Source organism: Naumovozyma castellii, chromosome 3 (assembly GCF_000237345.1).
Source record: "Naumovozyma castellii chromosome 3, complete genome".
Taxonomy (NCBI): Eukaryota; Fungi; Ascomycota; class Saccharomycetes; order Saccharomycetales; family Saccharomycetaceae; genus Naumovozyma; species Naumovozyma castellii.
The window spans coordinates 872,497-886,639 of NC_016493.1; the positions used below are offsets into that span (position 1 = coordinate 872,497).

The 14,143-nt window shown below is 39.8% G+C and overlaps 7 protein-coding genes across 7 annotated transcripts; 4 read left to right on the plus strand and 3 right to left on the minus strand.

Annotated features, from left to right (window-relative positions):
- Positions 1-247: 247 nt before the first annotated feature.
- On the plus strand, positions 248-3,853 carry RPA135 (DNA-directed RNA polymerase I core subunit RPA135; the record flags this gene model as incomplete). Its single annotated transcript, XM_003675730.1, has 1 exon — positions 248-3,853. One exon carries the CDS (start codon positions 248-250, stop codon positions 3,851-3,853), a length of 3,606 nt encoding a protein of 1,201 aa, XP_003675778.1.
- Positions 3,854-4,282: 429 nt separating this feature from the next.
- On the plus strand, positions 4,283-7,114 carry PMR1 (Ca(2+)/Mn(2+)-transporting P-type ATPase PMR1; the record flags this gene model as incomplete). Its single annotated transcript, XM_003675731.1, has 1 exon — positions 4,283-7,114. The coding sequence occupies one exon, from the start codon at positions 4,283-4,285 to the stop codon at positions 7,112-7,114; it is 2,832 nt and encodes a 943-aa protein (XP_003675779.1).
- A 190-nt stretch (positions 7,115-7,304) lies between these two features.
- SUA5 (threonylcarbamoyladenylate synthase) lies at positions 7,305-8,630 on the minus strand (the record flags this gene model as incomplete). The annotated part of the gene is made up of 1 exon (XM_003675732.1): positions 7,305-8,630. The coding sequence occupies one exon, from the start codon at positions 8,628-8,630 to the stop codon at positions 7,305-7,307; it is 1,326 nt and encodes a 441-aa protein (XP_003675780.1).
- A 116-nt stretch (positions 8,631-8,746) lies between these two features.
- Positions 8,747-9,649, plus strand: YIP5 (Yip5p; the record flags this gene model as incomplete). Its single annotated transcript, XM_003675733.1, has 1 exon — positions 8,747-9,649. The coding sequence occupies one exon, from the start codon at positions 8,747-8,749 to the stop codon at positions 9,647-9,649; it is 903 nt and encodes a 300-aa protein (XP_003675781.1).
- Positions 9,650-9,727: 78 nt separating this feature from the next.
- Positions 9,728-10,888, minus strand: SUT1 (Sut1p; the record flags this gene model as incomplete). Its single annotated transcript, XM_003675734.1, has 1 exon — positions 9,728-10,888. One exon carries the CDS (start codon positions 10,886-10,888, stop codon positions 9,728-9,730), a length of 1,161 nt encoding a protein of 386 aa, XP_003675782.1.
- A 688-nt stretch (positions 10,889-11,576) lies between these two features.
- Positions 11,577-12,212, plus strand: DCP1 (Dcp1p; the record flags this gene model as incomplete). Its single annotated transcript, XM_003675735.1, has 1 exon — positions 11,577-12,212. The coding sequence occupies one exon, from the start codon at positions 11,577-11,579 to the stop codon at positions 12,210-12,212; it is 636 nt and encodes a 211-aa protein (XP_003675783.1).
- Positions 12,213-12,239: 27 nt separating this feature from the next.
- On the minus strand, positions 12,240-13,988 carry SPT20 (Spt20p; the record flags this gene model as incomplete). Its single annotated transcript, XM_003675736.1, has 1 exon — positions 12,240-13,988. One exon carries the CDS (start codon positions 13,986-13,988, stop codon positions 12,240-12,242), a length of 1,749 nt encoding a protein of 582 aa, XP_003675784.1.
- Between the last annotated feature and the right edge of the window lie 155 nt (positions 13,989-14,143).

Here is a 14,143-nt window from a genome sequence, read left to right on the forward strand (position 1 = left end):
TACATTCTTAAGTGCAACGGCTATGCTCCATGCTCCATGTCTTCATGTTTTACTGCTCATCATTTATGATTTAGCTCATCGTCACTGACGCCATTGAAAATTTCTTGCCGCCTGAAAAAAAAAAATTTTTTTAAGCTCATCTCAAAAATTAGAGATATTGATTTAACCATTATTCCATTAATATCTTTAAAACTTCCAAACCTGGGAAATATAATCTCTTTCAAGCAGAGGTGAAAAGAGCCAAGAGATGAGTAAAGTTATTAAACCACCTTCTAACGCAAGAACTGCTCACTTCAGAACTCTGGAGAGAGAATCTCGTTTTATTAATCCTCCAAAGGATAAGTCAGCCTATCCATTGCTTCAAGAGGCAGTTGAACCTCATGTTGGCTCCTTCAATGCTTTAACTGAAGGCCCAGATGGTGGTTTATTAAACCAAGGGGTCAAAGATATTGGTGAAAAAGTTATATTTGATGGAAAAACTGGGGCAGTTCAAACGGGTAAAGATTCATACCTAGGTAACAAGTTATCCATAAGTGTAGAGCAAGTTTCCATTGCGAAACCAACTTCAAATGATGGTGTCTCTTCAGCAGTTGAAAGAAAAGTGTTCCCATCCGAATCCAGACAAAGACTGGTATCATACAAAGGTAAGTTAATGTTAAAATTGAAATGGTCTGTCAATGATGGTGAAGAAACTTTCACAGAGGTTAGAGATTGTGGTGGGTTACCAGTTATGTTACAAAGTAATAGATGTCATTTGAACAAATTGTCTCCATACGAGTTGGTTCAACACAAAGAAGAATCTGATGAGTTAGGTGGTTATTTCATCATCAATGGTATTGAAAAATTGATTAGAATGTTGATCGTTCAACGTAGAAACCACCCAATGGCCATTATCAGACCATCTTTCACCAATAGAGGTGCAGCTTATACTCAGTTTGGTATTCAATTGAGATCTGTTAGACCCGATCAAACTTCTCAAACTAATGTTCTACATTATTTGAACGATGGTCAGGTTACTTTCAGATTCTCATGGAGAAAAAATGAATATTTAGTTCCAGTAGTAATGATCCTTAAGGCTTTATGCGACACAAGTGACAGAGAAATATTTGATGGTATTATTGGTTCTGATCTCCATGATTCTTTCTTGACTGATCGTCTTGAACTATTATTACGTGGGTTTAAGAAAAGATATCCAACTCTACAAAATCGTACTCAAGTTTTGCAATTCTTGGGAGACAAATTCCGTGTCGTTTTTCAAGCTTCCCCTGATAAATCTGATTATGAAGTTGGTCAAGAAGTTTTGGACCGTATTGTTCTCGTCCATCTAGGCAAGGGTAATAACGAAGATAAATTTAGAATGTTACTTTTCATGATTAGAAAACTATACTCTTTGGTGGCCGGTGAATGTTCACCGGATAATCCCGATGCTACTCAACATCAAGAGGTACTTCTAGGTGGTTTCTTATACGGTATGATTATTAAAGAGAAAATCGATGAATATTTGCAAAATATCATCCAACAAATTAGAACTGATAGCAATCGTGGACTTGCCATCAATTTCAAAGATCGTAAATACATGTCAAGAGTCTTAATGAGAGTTAATGAAAACATTGGGTCGAAACTACAGTACTTCTTATCGACCGGTAATTTAGTTTCTCAATCTGGTTTAGATTTACAGCAAGTTTCTGGTTATACCGTTGTTGCAGAAAAGATTAATTTCTACCGTTTCATCTCCCATTTCAGAATGGTGCACAGAGGTTCATTTTTTGCTCAACTAAAGACTACCACTGTCAGAAAACTATTACCTGAATCATGGGGTTTCCTTTGTCCTGTTCATACACCGGATGGTTCACCTTGTGGTTTATTAAATCATTTTGCACATAAGTGTAAAATATCCACTCAACAATCGGATGTTTCTCAAATTCCAGGTTTATTATATCAATTAGGTGTTTCTCCTGCATCACATACCATTGCTGCTGGTCCATCTCAATGTTGTGTCCAAATTGATGGTAAGATTATCGGTTGGGTTTCTCACGAACAAGGTAAAATCATTGCTGACACTTTAAGATTCTGGAAAGTGGAAGGAAAAATCCCAGGTCTACCCTTGGATTTAGAAATTGGTTATGTCCCACCTTCAACACGTGGTCAATACCCTGGTTTGTATATTTTTGGTGGTCATTCCCGAATGATGCGTCCTGTTCGTTACTTACCTCTGGATAAAGAGGATATTGTTGGTCCATTTGAACAAGTTTACATGAATGTCGCAGTGACACCACAAGAGATTGAAAATAATGTTCATACTCACGTTGAATTCACACCAACAAACATTTTATCCATTTTGGCTAATTTGACTCCATTTTCAGATTTCAATCAATCTCCAAGAAATATGTACCAATGCCAAATGGGTAAGCAAACGATGGGTACCCCTGGTGTTGCTTTATGCCATAGATCTGATAATAAGCTTTATAGATTACAATCAGGTCAAACTCCAATTGTTAAGGCTAATTTGTACGATGACTATGGTATGGATAACTTTCCTAATGGTACGAATGCTGTTGTTGCTGTTATTTCCTACACTGGTTATGATATGGATGATGCGATGATTATTAACAAATCCGCAGATGAAAGAGGTTTTGGTTATGGTACAATGTACAAAGTGGAAAAGGTTGATTTATCCTTGAACAGAAGTCGTGGTGATCCAATCACCCAACATTTCGGTTTTGGTAATGATGAATGGCCAAAGGAATGGTTGGACAAGCTAGATGATGATGGGTTACCATATATCGGAACTTACGTTGAAGAAGGTGATCCAATTTGTGCCTATTTTGACGATACTTTGAACAAGACCAAGATCAAGACTTACCATTCCTCAGAACCGGCTTATATTGAAGAAGTCAATTTGATTGGTGATGAATCTAATAAATTTCAAGAATTACAAACCGTTAGTATTAAATATCGTATTAGAAGAACTCCTCAAATTGGTGATAAATTTTCATCCAGACATGGTCAAAAGGGTGTCTGTTCAAGAAAATGGCCAACTGTGGACATGCCATTTAGTGAAACAGGTATTCAGCCTGATGTCATCATTAATCCTCATGCATTCCCATCCCGTATGACCATTGGTATGTTCGTGGAATCTCTTGCCGGTAAATCTGGTGCTCTACATGGTGTGGCCCAAGATGCCACCCCATGGATCTTTAATGAAGACGATACACCAGCTGATTATTTCGGTGATCAATTAGTTAAGGCAGGTTACAATTACCATGGTAATGAACCTATGTATTCCGGTGCGACCGGTGAAGAGTTAAGAGCTGATATCTATATTGGTGTGGTCTATTATCAAAGATTGCGTCATATGGTTAATGATAAGTTCCAAGTCCGTTCCACTGGTCCTGTGAACAGTCTAACCATGCAACCAGTTAAGGGTAGAAAGAGACATGGTGGTATTCGTGTTGGTGAAATGGAAAGAGATGCCTTAATCGGGCATGGTACATCATTTTTGTTACAAGATCGTCTACTTAACTGTTCGGATTACACACAAACGTCTGTTTGTCGTGAGTGTGGTTCAATACTTACAACCCAACAGAGTGTTCCTAGGATTGGTTCGCTTTCCACAGTTTGCTGTCGTCGTTGCGCGGTAAGATTTGACGAAGCAAAGAGCATGCTTGCCAAGGATGAAGAGACATCTAACGTGTTTATCGATGATTCAGAAATTTGGGAAGATGGCCAAGGTAATAAATTTGTTGGTGGTAATGATACCACCACAGTTGCTATACCTTTCGTATTGAAGTATCTAGATTCTGAACTGACGGCCATGGGTATTAGGTTACGTTACAATGTGGAACCTAAATGAGTAAAATAGAAAGTAAAATTTATTTATCAATAAATATGTAGCATAGGAATAGAAATATTATAATATATTAAAAATAAATGACGATATTATTATCAACCTTTTACCGAGGCGAGACGGTTGTTAGCGTAATGTTTTTTTGTTGCGCGTATCCACGTGAACAAAAGACGAATAGACAAAAAAAAATGAACGAAGGCGTTACATTTACTCGAAATTCAAATCAAAAGCTAACATTCCAATTGAGAAAATAAAATAGTCTCTGAAACGTCAATCTGCCAGTCAAGACCCTGAAATACTAAAAGGAACGATTAATTTGAAAGCTATACAGTCATTGCTAGTTAACGTATATTAATAATCAAGCTAGCTTTCTATTTTTGTTTTTATTTTGCTAACTTTTCCATTTCTGCATATCAGGTGTATACACTATTAGACATGAGTGCAAACCCATTCGACGCACCAATTGCCGATGAGAGAAGTATAGAAGAGAGGGAGCTGTTAGAGGTGGCCAAAGAGGCACTTTCCAGACCGAATGCATCTTTAGAATATTGTACAATGTCTGTGGATGAAACATTGAGAAAATTAGAAACTGATCCGAAATCAGGATTAGGTTCTATTGCAGAAGCTAGTCGTAGGAAATTGGTTTATGGTGCCAACGAAATTGTCATTGAAGAAGATGAAAGTTTATGGAAAAAGTTTCTATCTAGTTTTGTTGAAGATAGATTAATCCTACTGTTGATTGGGTCAGCAGTTGTATCTTTCATAATGGGAAATATCGATGATGCCGTCAGTATTACGTTGGCTATTGTTATTGTCGTCAGTGTTGGATTTGTGCAGGAGTATAGATCTGAGAAATCTTTAGAAGCATTGAATAAATTGGTTCCAGCAGAGTGTCATTTAATCAGATGTGGTCAAGAATCTCACGTATTAGCTTCTGGACTTGTTCCAGGTGATTTAGTTCATTTTAAAATTGGAGATAGAATTCCAGCAGATCTTAGAATTATTGAAGCTGTGGATTTATCCATTGATGAAAGTAATTTAACTGGTGAGAATGAACCTGTTCATAAATCTGCCAAAGAGGTGAATAAAGATAGTTTTAACGACCAACCAAACTCTATTATCCCAATTTCTGATAGAACCTGTGTGGCATACATGGGAACTCTTGTTAAAGAAGGTCACGGTAAAGGTATTGTTGTTGGGATTGGGAAGAATACTTCCTTTGGTGCTATTTTTGAAATGTTAAGCAACATTGAAAAACCAAAAACTCCATTACAAAACGCTATGGACAAATTGGGTAAAGATCTATCACTATTTAGTTTCATTGTAATTGGTTTGATTTGCTTAGTCGGTATTCTTCAAGGAAGATCGTGGTTAGAAATGTTCCAAATCTCGGTGTCATTAGCTGTAGCTGCCATTCCAGAAGGTTTACCTATCATTGTTACTGTTACATTGGCTCTTGGTGTTTTGAGAATGGCCAAACGTAAAGCGATTGTAAGAAGATTACCAAGTGTAGAAACTTTGGGTTCTGTGAATGTTATTTGTTCCGATAAGACTGGTACTTTAACTTCAAACCATATGACAGCTTCAAAAATTTGGTGTTTGGATAGTATGGCTAATAAGGCAAACGTCTTAAGTTTGGAAAAGAGTAAAAGTGGGAGTTTGAAGAATTATTTAACTGAAGACGTTAAATCTACTTTAACTATTGGTAATATTTGTAACAATGCATCATTTTCTCAAGAACATGGCAAATATTTGGGGAATCCTACCGATATTGCACTATTAGAACAATTATCCAAATTTGATTTGTCAGATATCAGGCCAACGTTTAAAAAAGTACAAGAAATTCCATTTAATTCCAAAAGAAAATTTATGGCTGTTAAAATAGTGAACTCTGAAGGTAAATACTCATTATGTGTTAAAGGTGCATTTGAAAAAGTCTTGAGTCAATGTTCCCATTATTTAAATCAAAAGGGTAAGACTGAAAAGTTAACTCAAGGACAAAGAGATGTAATTATTGAAACGGCGAATTCTTTAGCCTCTGAAGGGTTACGTATGCTAGCATTTGCCAAGACCACATTACCAGATTCCCCCACTTTATTAACTGAGGAAAGTGTTGGTGACTTGATCTTTACTGGTTTAATTGGTATGAATGATCCTCCAAGACCTACTGTGAAACCTGCCATTGAACAATTACTTCAAGGTGGTGTACATATTATTATGATTACTGGTGATTCTGAAAACACAGCGGTAAACATTGCCAGACAAATTGGTATCCCTGTGTTAGATCCTAAATTATCTGTCTTATCTGGTGATAAATTAAATGAGATGAGTGATGATCAATTAGCTAATGTCATTGATCATGTAAACATTTTTGCTCGTGCTACCCCAGAACACAAATTAAATATTGTTCGTGCCTTAAGAAAAAGAGGTGATGTTGTTGCTATGACAGGTGATGGTGTCAATGATGCACCTGCTTTGAAATTAGCCGATATCGGTGTTTCCATGGGGAGAATGGGTACTGATGTTGCTAAGGAAGCATCTGATATGGTATTAACTGATGATGATTTTAGTACTATCTTAACAGCCATTGAAGAAGGTAAGGGTATCTTTAACAATATTCAAAATTTCTTAACTTTCCAATTATCTACTAGTGTTGCAGCTTTATCGTTAATTGCATTATCGACAGCGTTCAAATTACCTAATCCATTAAATGCCATGCAAATTTTATGGATTAATATTTTAATGGATGGTCCACCTGCACAATCCTTAGGTGTTGAACCGGTGGATCATGAAGTGATGAAGAAACCACCAAGAAAACGTTCAGAAAAAATTTTAACATCACAAGTGTTGAAACGTTTATTAGGGACTGCTGCTTGTATTATCTTGGGTACTGTTTACGTTTTCATTAAGGAAATGGCAGAAGATGGTGAAGTTACCGCAAGAGATACCACAATGACATTTACATGCTTCGTATTTTTCGATATGTTTAATGCGCTTGCCTGCAGACATAGTACAAAATCAATTTTTGAAGTTGGATTTTTCGCTAATAAGATGTTTAATTTAGCTGTTGGATTATCATTATTGGGTCAAATGTGTGCCATTTATATCCCATTTTTCCAATCTGTTTTCAAGACCGAAAGTTTAAGTTTTATGGATTTAATATTTTTATTGGTGATAAGTAGTTCTGTGTTTGTCTTTGATGAATTGAGAAAATGGTGGGTGAAGAGAACTACCTCAACTATAGATGCGTATTACGATATCGTTTAGGAGGATGCAAGGCAAGGCAAGGCAAGGCAAGGCAAGGCAAGGCAAGGCAAGGCAAGACAAGGAAAGTGAGTACGTGATTGAACATTAGACACACTCACACACTTGGCATTTTTCTTATTATTCAAACAAAAAAAACAATAAATAATGAAAAGTGCAAAAAATATATATTATTAATTATAAAGTTTCATCATTAGGTTACATATACATAATTACCAGCAGAAGCTTTCTTTAATCTATTCATAATAGCTAGTCCTTCACCATCTTCTGATGAACCTTCCACTATCATGACATCGACATTATCTATCTCGTCCGCTTCTCTTAACATGGCGAACAAATTTGCTTGAATCTCATTACCTTCATCACCGAGATGTTTCACAATGATATCTGTATTGTTTGGGAACAATTTTTCTTCCCTGTTTAGTATGGGACCCGTCAATATGGCAATCTTCTTACCCTTCTCCTGCCCTACAATCTCATTCAATTCATGTAAATATGATTTCACTGTAGGTCGTTGATTTGAATCTGGCGGTGGGATCAACAATATAACTTTTGCATCGGGGGAATAATGCTTATATTTCATTCCCGGTGTCCTTACCGTCTCACCTTGTTTCACATTTTGTTTATTTTCCACTTTACAATCAATCCAATCCTGACCGCCTAATTCCAATATATGTTCCAAAGTCAGTCCACCGGGACGTAAAAGCATTGGTGGTCTGGATAGTCCATCCAACACGGTACTCTCCACACCGACATTACAGGGTCCACCATCCAATATCAATGGTATTTTCCCTTTCAAATCATGAAAGACATGGGATGCTAATGTTGGAGATGGTTTAGTGGATGTGTTAGCGGAGGGGGCCGCTATCGGAGTGTCACTTAATGCTATCAATGCTCTTGCGATGACGTTTGATGGGATTCTTACTGCGAATGTGGGTTGAGAATTAGTGGTCTTGACAGAAAGTGTTCCTCTTGTGTTTTCCGTGGGGAGTAAAATGGTTAATGGACCTGGCCATAGGGTTTTTATTAATTTGTGATATATGATGGGGATATTTTGCAGGGATGAGTCAGTTTTGTGGGATTTGAATATTTTCCTATTGAGTTGGTTGATGGATGATACGTGAGTGATTAATGGGTTATCACTTGGTCTGTTCTTGGCCTTGTAGATGTTAATGACTGATTGATCGTTCAATGCGGAACCACCGAGTCCATAGACAGTTTCTGTGGGGAACGCTACTGTTTGGTCCGTGTCTCTTATTATTTGAGCAGCTTCCAGTAGTGCAGATTCCGTTATTGGATCAGTTATTATGGGGAGTGTGCCATCGATATGTGAATTTTCTGGGAAAAAAATCTTTGTGGGGTCCACTTTTGCAATTTTCGTTTGGAAGGAGGGGGATGCCATGGTTGTTGTCGTTATAAGTCGTCTTGCCAAGTTGATGAGATGGGGAGACATATGCTGTTGTGGAGATTCATTATTATCGTTTGTAAGTTCACTAGTTCGAGAAAGCTCATCGCACATTTTTTTTCAACTTCGTTTGCCGTGACGAAGAATTTGGTAAAGGACACCCCTTTAAAGAAGGAAGGCATGCAAGGCAAGCAAGAGAGGTAAAGAAACAGCAAAAAAAGCATAGCAAGATGGCAACAACACATAGTGACAACAATTCATTTTTAAACATTGACGACGATCTAGAAGGAGTGGATGATTTTCTTGGGGATGAACCGAACCCATTCGAGGACCCAAATAACGTTATCGCGAGTGATGATGTGTCCAAACCAACACCGGCGGCGCCAGCAGCAACGCCAGCACCGGTCATTGCCAGTGATGATGCGAACACGAAGCAGGGGAAGTTGGGTCCCGGACTATTGAACTATTACTCTCGATTTTTCCAATTGGACACGCACGAACTGCAAGAAAGATTAGTGAACGGTATTTCGTTCCGTCCTACCATGGACCCCATGAAGAAAGTTGGTGATTTGGAGGATGATTCGGAGTCGGCGGCGGTGATGGATCTGTACGGGTCCGTTTGGATCACAGCGAGCGTGGTAATGAGTCGATTTATCGTTGTTGGAGGGTTACAATTAGTGATCAATGAATTAGTGCAAGGTAAGAAGTTGGGTAGTGTGGAAGAGATGAGGAAGAGTGAGTTTATCAATTTGATCCATTCGATCTGGATCTTCTTCGGGTATACTTTTGGTGTTCCCTTTGTCAGTTGGCAATTGCTGATTAGGGATGGTAGTTGGAAGAAAGGAGTTGCATTGGGCGACGTGCATGATTTGATATCTGTTTATGGGTACGGTAATGTTGTTTGGGTGCCCGTGTGTATGATTATGGCTGGTTTGGATCGATACGGATCTGTTTCCGGGGTGATTAGGATCCTGGAGTGGGTGACTTTGTGTTTCGGGATGTGCAAGAGTGGGTTTTTCATTTATAAGATGGTTAATTTCGGACAAGAAGAGAGTAAAGTATCAGTTTCTTTGATTGTAATGTTTTGTTTCCATGTTGTGTTCAGTCTATTGATCAAGTTTATAATATTTTAGAAATTGAATTAGATTAGATAGATACAAAAAAAAAAAAAATACGTAACAATATGCATGCAGTGGTGGGGGGTGGCGATATTAAAAGCCTGCTCTTCTATAATCCGAATATGTCATATCCTTGATGGCTCTTCCCTTCAATCTCATTGAGATCTTGCCGAATATGTTAATATCTGCTCTTGTGAACCCCTTGGAGAAGGTACAAAATAAAGTATCATCAAAGGAGGGTAAAGTTGGATTCTTTGTTGCGCCGTTATCCGTTGTACTGTAATTTTGAGTGGATGCTGCGGCTTTCCTCTTGATACATGAATTACAAGGTTGGAAGAGGATTAATTTATCTATATGTTTAATCAATCTTAGTTGATTGTTTATTTGTAGTAGATTAATGACGTCCTGGGGGACGTTTAGTTGGTTTACTAATAATGGTAGGTTGTTCAAGACATCATTTTTCATTAAGCAATAATGTAATTTTTCCGATATTAATGGAATAATTCTGTCATCCTGTAAGATGATTTCGACCTTTGCGTTACATTTAATTTTTTTCAATCGACATTTATCGCAACTTGGACCGATTCTTTGTCTCTTTGCGTTTGGGGTTGTTGAGGGTTGTTGTTGTTGTTGTGGGACAGACATTGGAGGTAATTGCATTGAACCTAGGGAGCCCTTTGGTCTTCCTAATGCGGTGGGAGGTTGTTGTTGTTGTTGTTGTTGTTGTAAGGTGTAGGAAGCGGAAGAGGAGGAGGAGTATGAATTTTGAATGTTATTATTAGTGTTATTAGTTGAAGAGGTATTTGTCAGTATTTCATTTGGTGGGGGAGTTATGTTTGCGATTCCGTTAAAATTTGGATTTGGATTTGGTATGAAATTTGAATTTAGATTCAAGAGCGGTTGAGAGTGAGAGTAATTATCCATTGATAATTTTGGTCTCTTTGTTGCCAAGAAGGCTAAATTTTCCAGAGTGTTTCTCTGGACCATTTTGGACTTTTCCAAGAGTGGCTGTTGATCCATCATTTTCCTCTTTCTTGAGGATGGATCTATGAGAAAGAATTTTTCTGTGACGCCCTTTGTATCATTCAGAGCGGAGGTTGATCTGTGAGAGGGAACTGTGGGTGGAGTGGTTGCTGAATTTGCTGAAGAGTTTGAAGATGTGGTTGATGAAGACGAGGGCGACAGACTCAGTGTGGGCAACAATAGTGGAGGCAGTTTCTGGTCCTTGTTGATAACAGTGATACTTGCGGGCATGGCATTCACGGGTTGCTGGGACGGTGGTGTATAGACGATACGAGACGAGGCGAGACGAGATCAGAGCAGATCAGAGCAGAGCAGAGTGTATATATATGAGTGAGTAGGAAGGAAAGGGAAGGAAAGTGAAGGAAGAAAGTGGAAGCAGCAATTGAGGCAGAGAGAAAAGAATGTCAAAAGAGCTGCTAAATGAAGTGAGGTGGACTAAAACTTCAACTGGATAAGATAAAATAATGGGGGAATAAACTTTTCAGAATGTGCGCTACGGAGTTTTCAAAGCTTTTTGTAGCAGCGCTCGTTTCTTTTTGCGCCTGCGCGGAGCCGGAATTCCGGGCCCTGCGGCCGTTTCTGCGCGCAGGAACGCTGAGGTAAGCCGGAAGGAAAAAGTCCGCGGTGTCAGTCACCCAGACACCTCGCTTACGTCACCCGTGTTTGTTGCTCTTTTAGGAAACCGCGGCGCCGGAAACCGGAGTTTGCCTTGCACGCCCGCGCGCGGCCGTGCAAGGCGATCTGGGAAAACCGGGAATGCTCGCGGCACAATGAAGCGAATACACGGAGTTGGCGTGTCGTGTCTCTGCCCGCTCGAAAAGCTCAACTCAACCAGCGTGCTACAAACAAACAAAACAGCACTCTCTCGCCCTCTCTCTCTCGCTTACTCACTCGCTCACTCACTCACAACACAACACCAATGACCTCCACTGCTACCTCCACCACGGAGCCCACACTCGACTTCTACAGAAAGGCCCTCAACTACAACGTCATCGGCAGATACGACCCGAAGATCAAGCAGCTGCTCTTCCACACGCCACACGCTTCCATCTACAAATGGGACTTCAACAAGAACGAGTGGAACAAACTGGAATACCAGGGCGTCCTCGCGATCTACCTCCGTGACATCTCGCAGGGCGGCGACCTCTTCAATTTCGAAACATCAATGACCGAAAACAACAACAACACCTCCGCAAGCATCAACAGCAACAACACCAACAACTTCCACCCCAGAGATAAGGACCTCACCGTCTTGACGGGCAAAGATATATATAACTATGGACTCATATTGCTGAACAGGATAAACCCGGACAATTTCTCCATGGCCATCGTCCCCAATAGCGTCATCAACAAGAGGAAAGTCTTTGATGCCATTGATGACGGCCATAACCCATTGGAATGCATGGGCGTGGAAGTCAAGGACGATCTGGTCATTATTAAAAATTTGAAACATGAAATCTACGGGATTTGGATCCATACTGTCGCAGATAGACAGAATATTTACGAATTAATTAAATACTTATTGGAGAATGAACCACAGGATTCATTCGCATAGATATATAATTGTGTATCAACTCAATTTTTACGCAGACGGAGTGCTCTTCCCACTTTGTTTCTTGGCGGGCGCACGCTTCTTCTTGGCCCCCGCTGTTTCTCCTTCTGCCTTCTTCTTCGTCTTACGTGGTTTCTTCGGCTTGGGTGTTCCGCCATTAGATCCTCCACCATTACGTTTCGTCCCTTTGCCCTGCTGCTGTTGCTGCTGCTGTTCCAAGGCCTGTTGCTGTTGTAAGAACTGCTGTTGCGCACTCAAGGGCGCGCCCATAGATATCTTGGAACTAAACGGTGTAGCGGACCCCGTCCTCACATTGTTCACATTCATATGTGCACTATTCGTATTGCTATTATTATTCGTCATGAACTGCTGTTGTTTCCTCTTCTCCTTGTTGACTCGCCATTGTTCAATGAATTTTAACCGACTAAATTGATTATTCTCATTACCCACAGTGGCACCAGCTGCTGCTGCTGCGGCGGCGGCAGCTGCAGCAATGGCGACTTGTGTGCCCGAACTGGAATTACCATTACTACTGTTTTTCACCGTCCCGCCTTGATTCCCTTTACTGTTACTAGAAGTATTATTAGACGACGATGAGTTATTGCCATTCGCATTGTTCAGTAATTTCGTAGCGTTCTTAGCTAACGTGATCGCAAACGTGGAATTAGTAGTAGTAATCGTCCTATCATTCATAATCAACATCAACTGCTCATAATTAGATGAATGTTGAGGCAATTCTCCATGCTCTTCAACATGTTTCACTTGCCCCTTCGACCCCTCCACAGTGCATTCCTCCCGATGATGATGTTTCAACTCACCATTGTCCCATTGCGGCATCGCGAATAGTTCATCCTCCAATTTATCACGATGCTCGTACGGATTCAAGGGAACATCCAATTTCAAATTCCTCTTGGTCAGAGTCAGAATCTCAGATTCAAATTGTTGATAGATCGTATCACTAAATTTAGCATGATCCGCATAAGCCATCATATCGTAATACGTAGTCAAATCATTCGGTCTGAGCAATGTACGGTACACTCTAGGTCGTTTGAAAGTCGCCGGTGCCGCCGGAGATGTCGCTCTTGCATTGGATGGTGACATCGACCGTGCAGGGGGCGATTGATTATTCTCCACTTTCACATCCTTTGCCGTGGTCACGTCCACTGTGTTGGTATGATCGTAAACTTGCAAGATAAGATTACCCTCATAAAATTGAATATTACAATCCTTTAACACTTCCATTATAGCCTCGGGAATCTTACCCCTCGCTACATACTCCAAAAACTCTTTCAATGTTTCATTATTCTTATTCAACACGAGTCCATCACTCGATATCTCAGGGTTCTTCTGTTGTTGTTGTAATCTCGTATTCGCCGGTGCACAAATCTTATAATTGTTCTCGTAGATATGGAACTCAAAACTAGGTCTATATTGTTCATATTTCTTCAAAATAGCATCAGAATCCTCTACAAAATTGTAAAGTCTCTTAGGTTTCTTATTTATCGTCATCAACAATTGATAAAATTGAGCCTCGAAATTCTGCATCGACTGTTGATGACGTTGTTGCTGTTGCTGTTGTTGCAATAACATCCTCTGCTTTTGTAAAAGTTGCTGCTGCTGCTGTTGCTGTGGAGTCAACGTCGTCGTCCTCACTGCATTGGAACCAACATTAACGGGTCCTCCACCAGCTGTGGATGGCGGGCTTCCCTTCATAGACGGACTATTCACGGGGATACCAAACGGGTGTCCATCACTACTCATTTCAGGGCTAGTATTCATATCTTGTTGCGCTTACTCCTCTCCTCTGTTCATGATAAGTTAGTTCATCCATCTACCAACAACTTTCACTTCCGCTTTCAATGTCGCGGTTTCCGTGCAAAACATATACAATACAATACAATACGATACACATTTATTATTCGTAACTTGAGAGG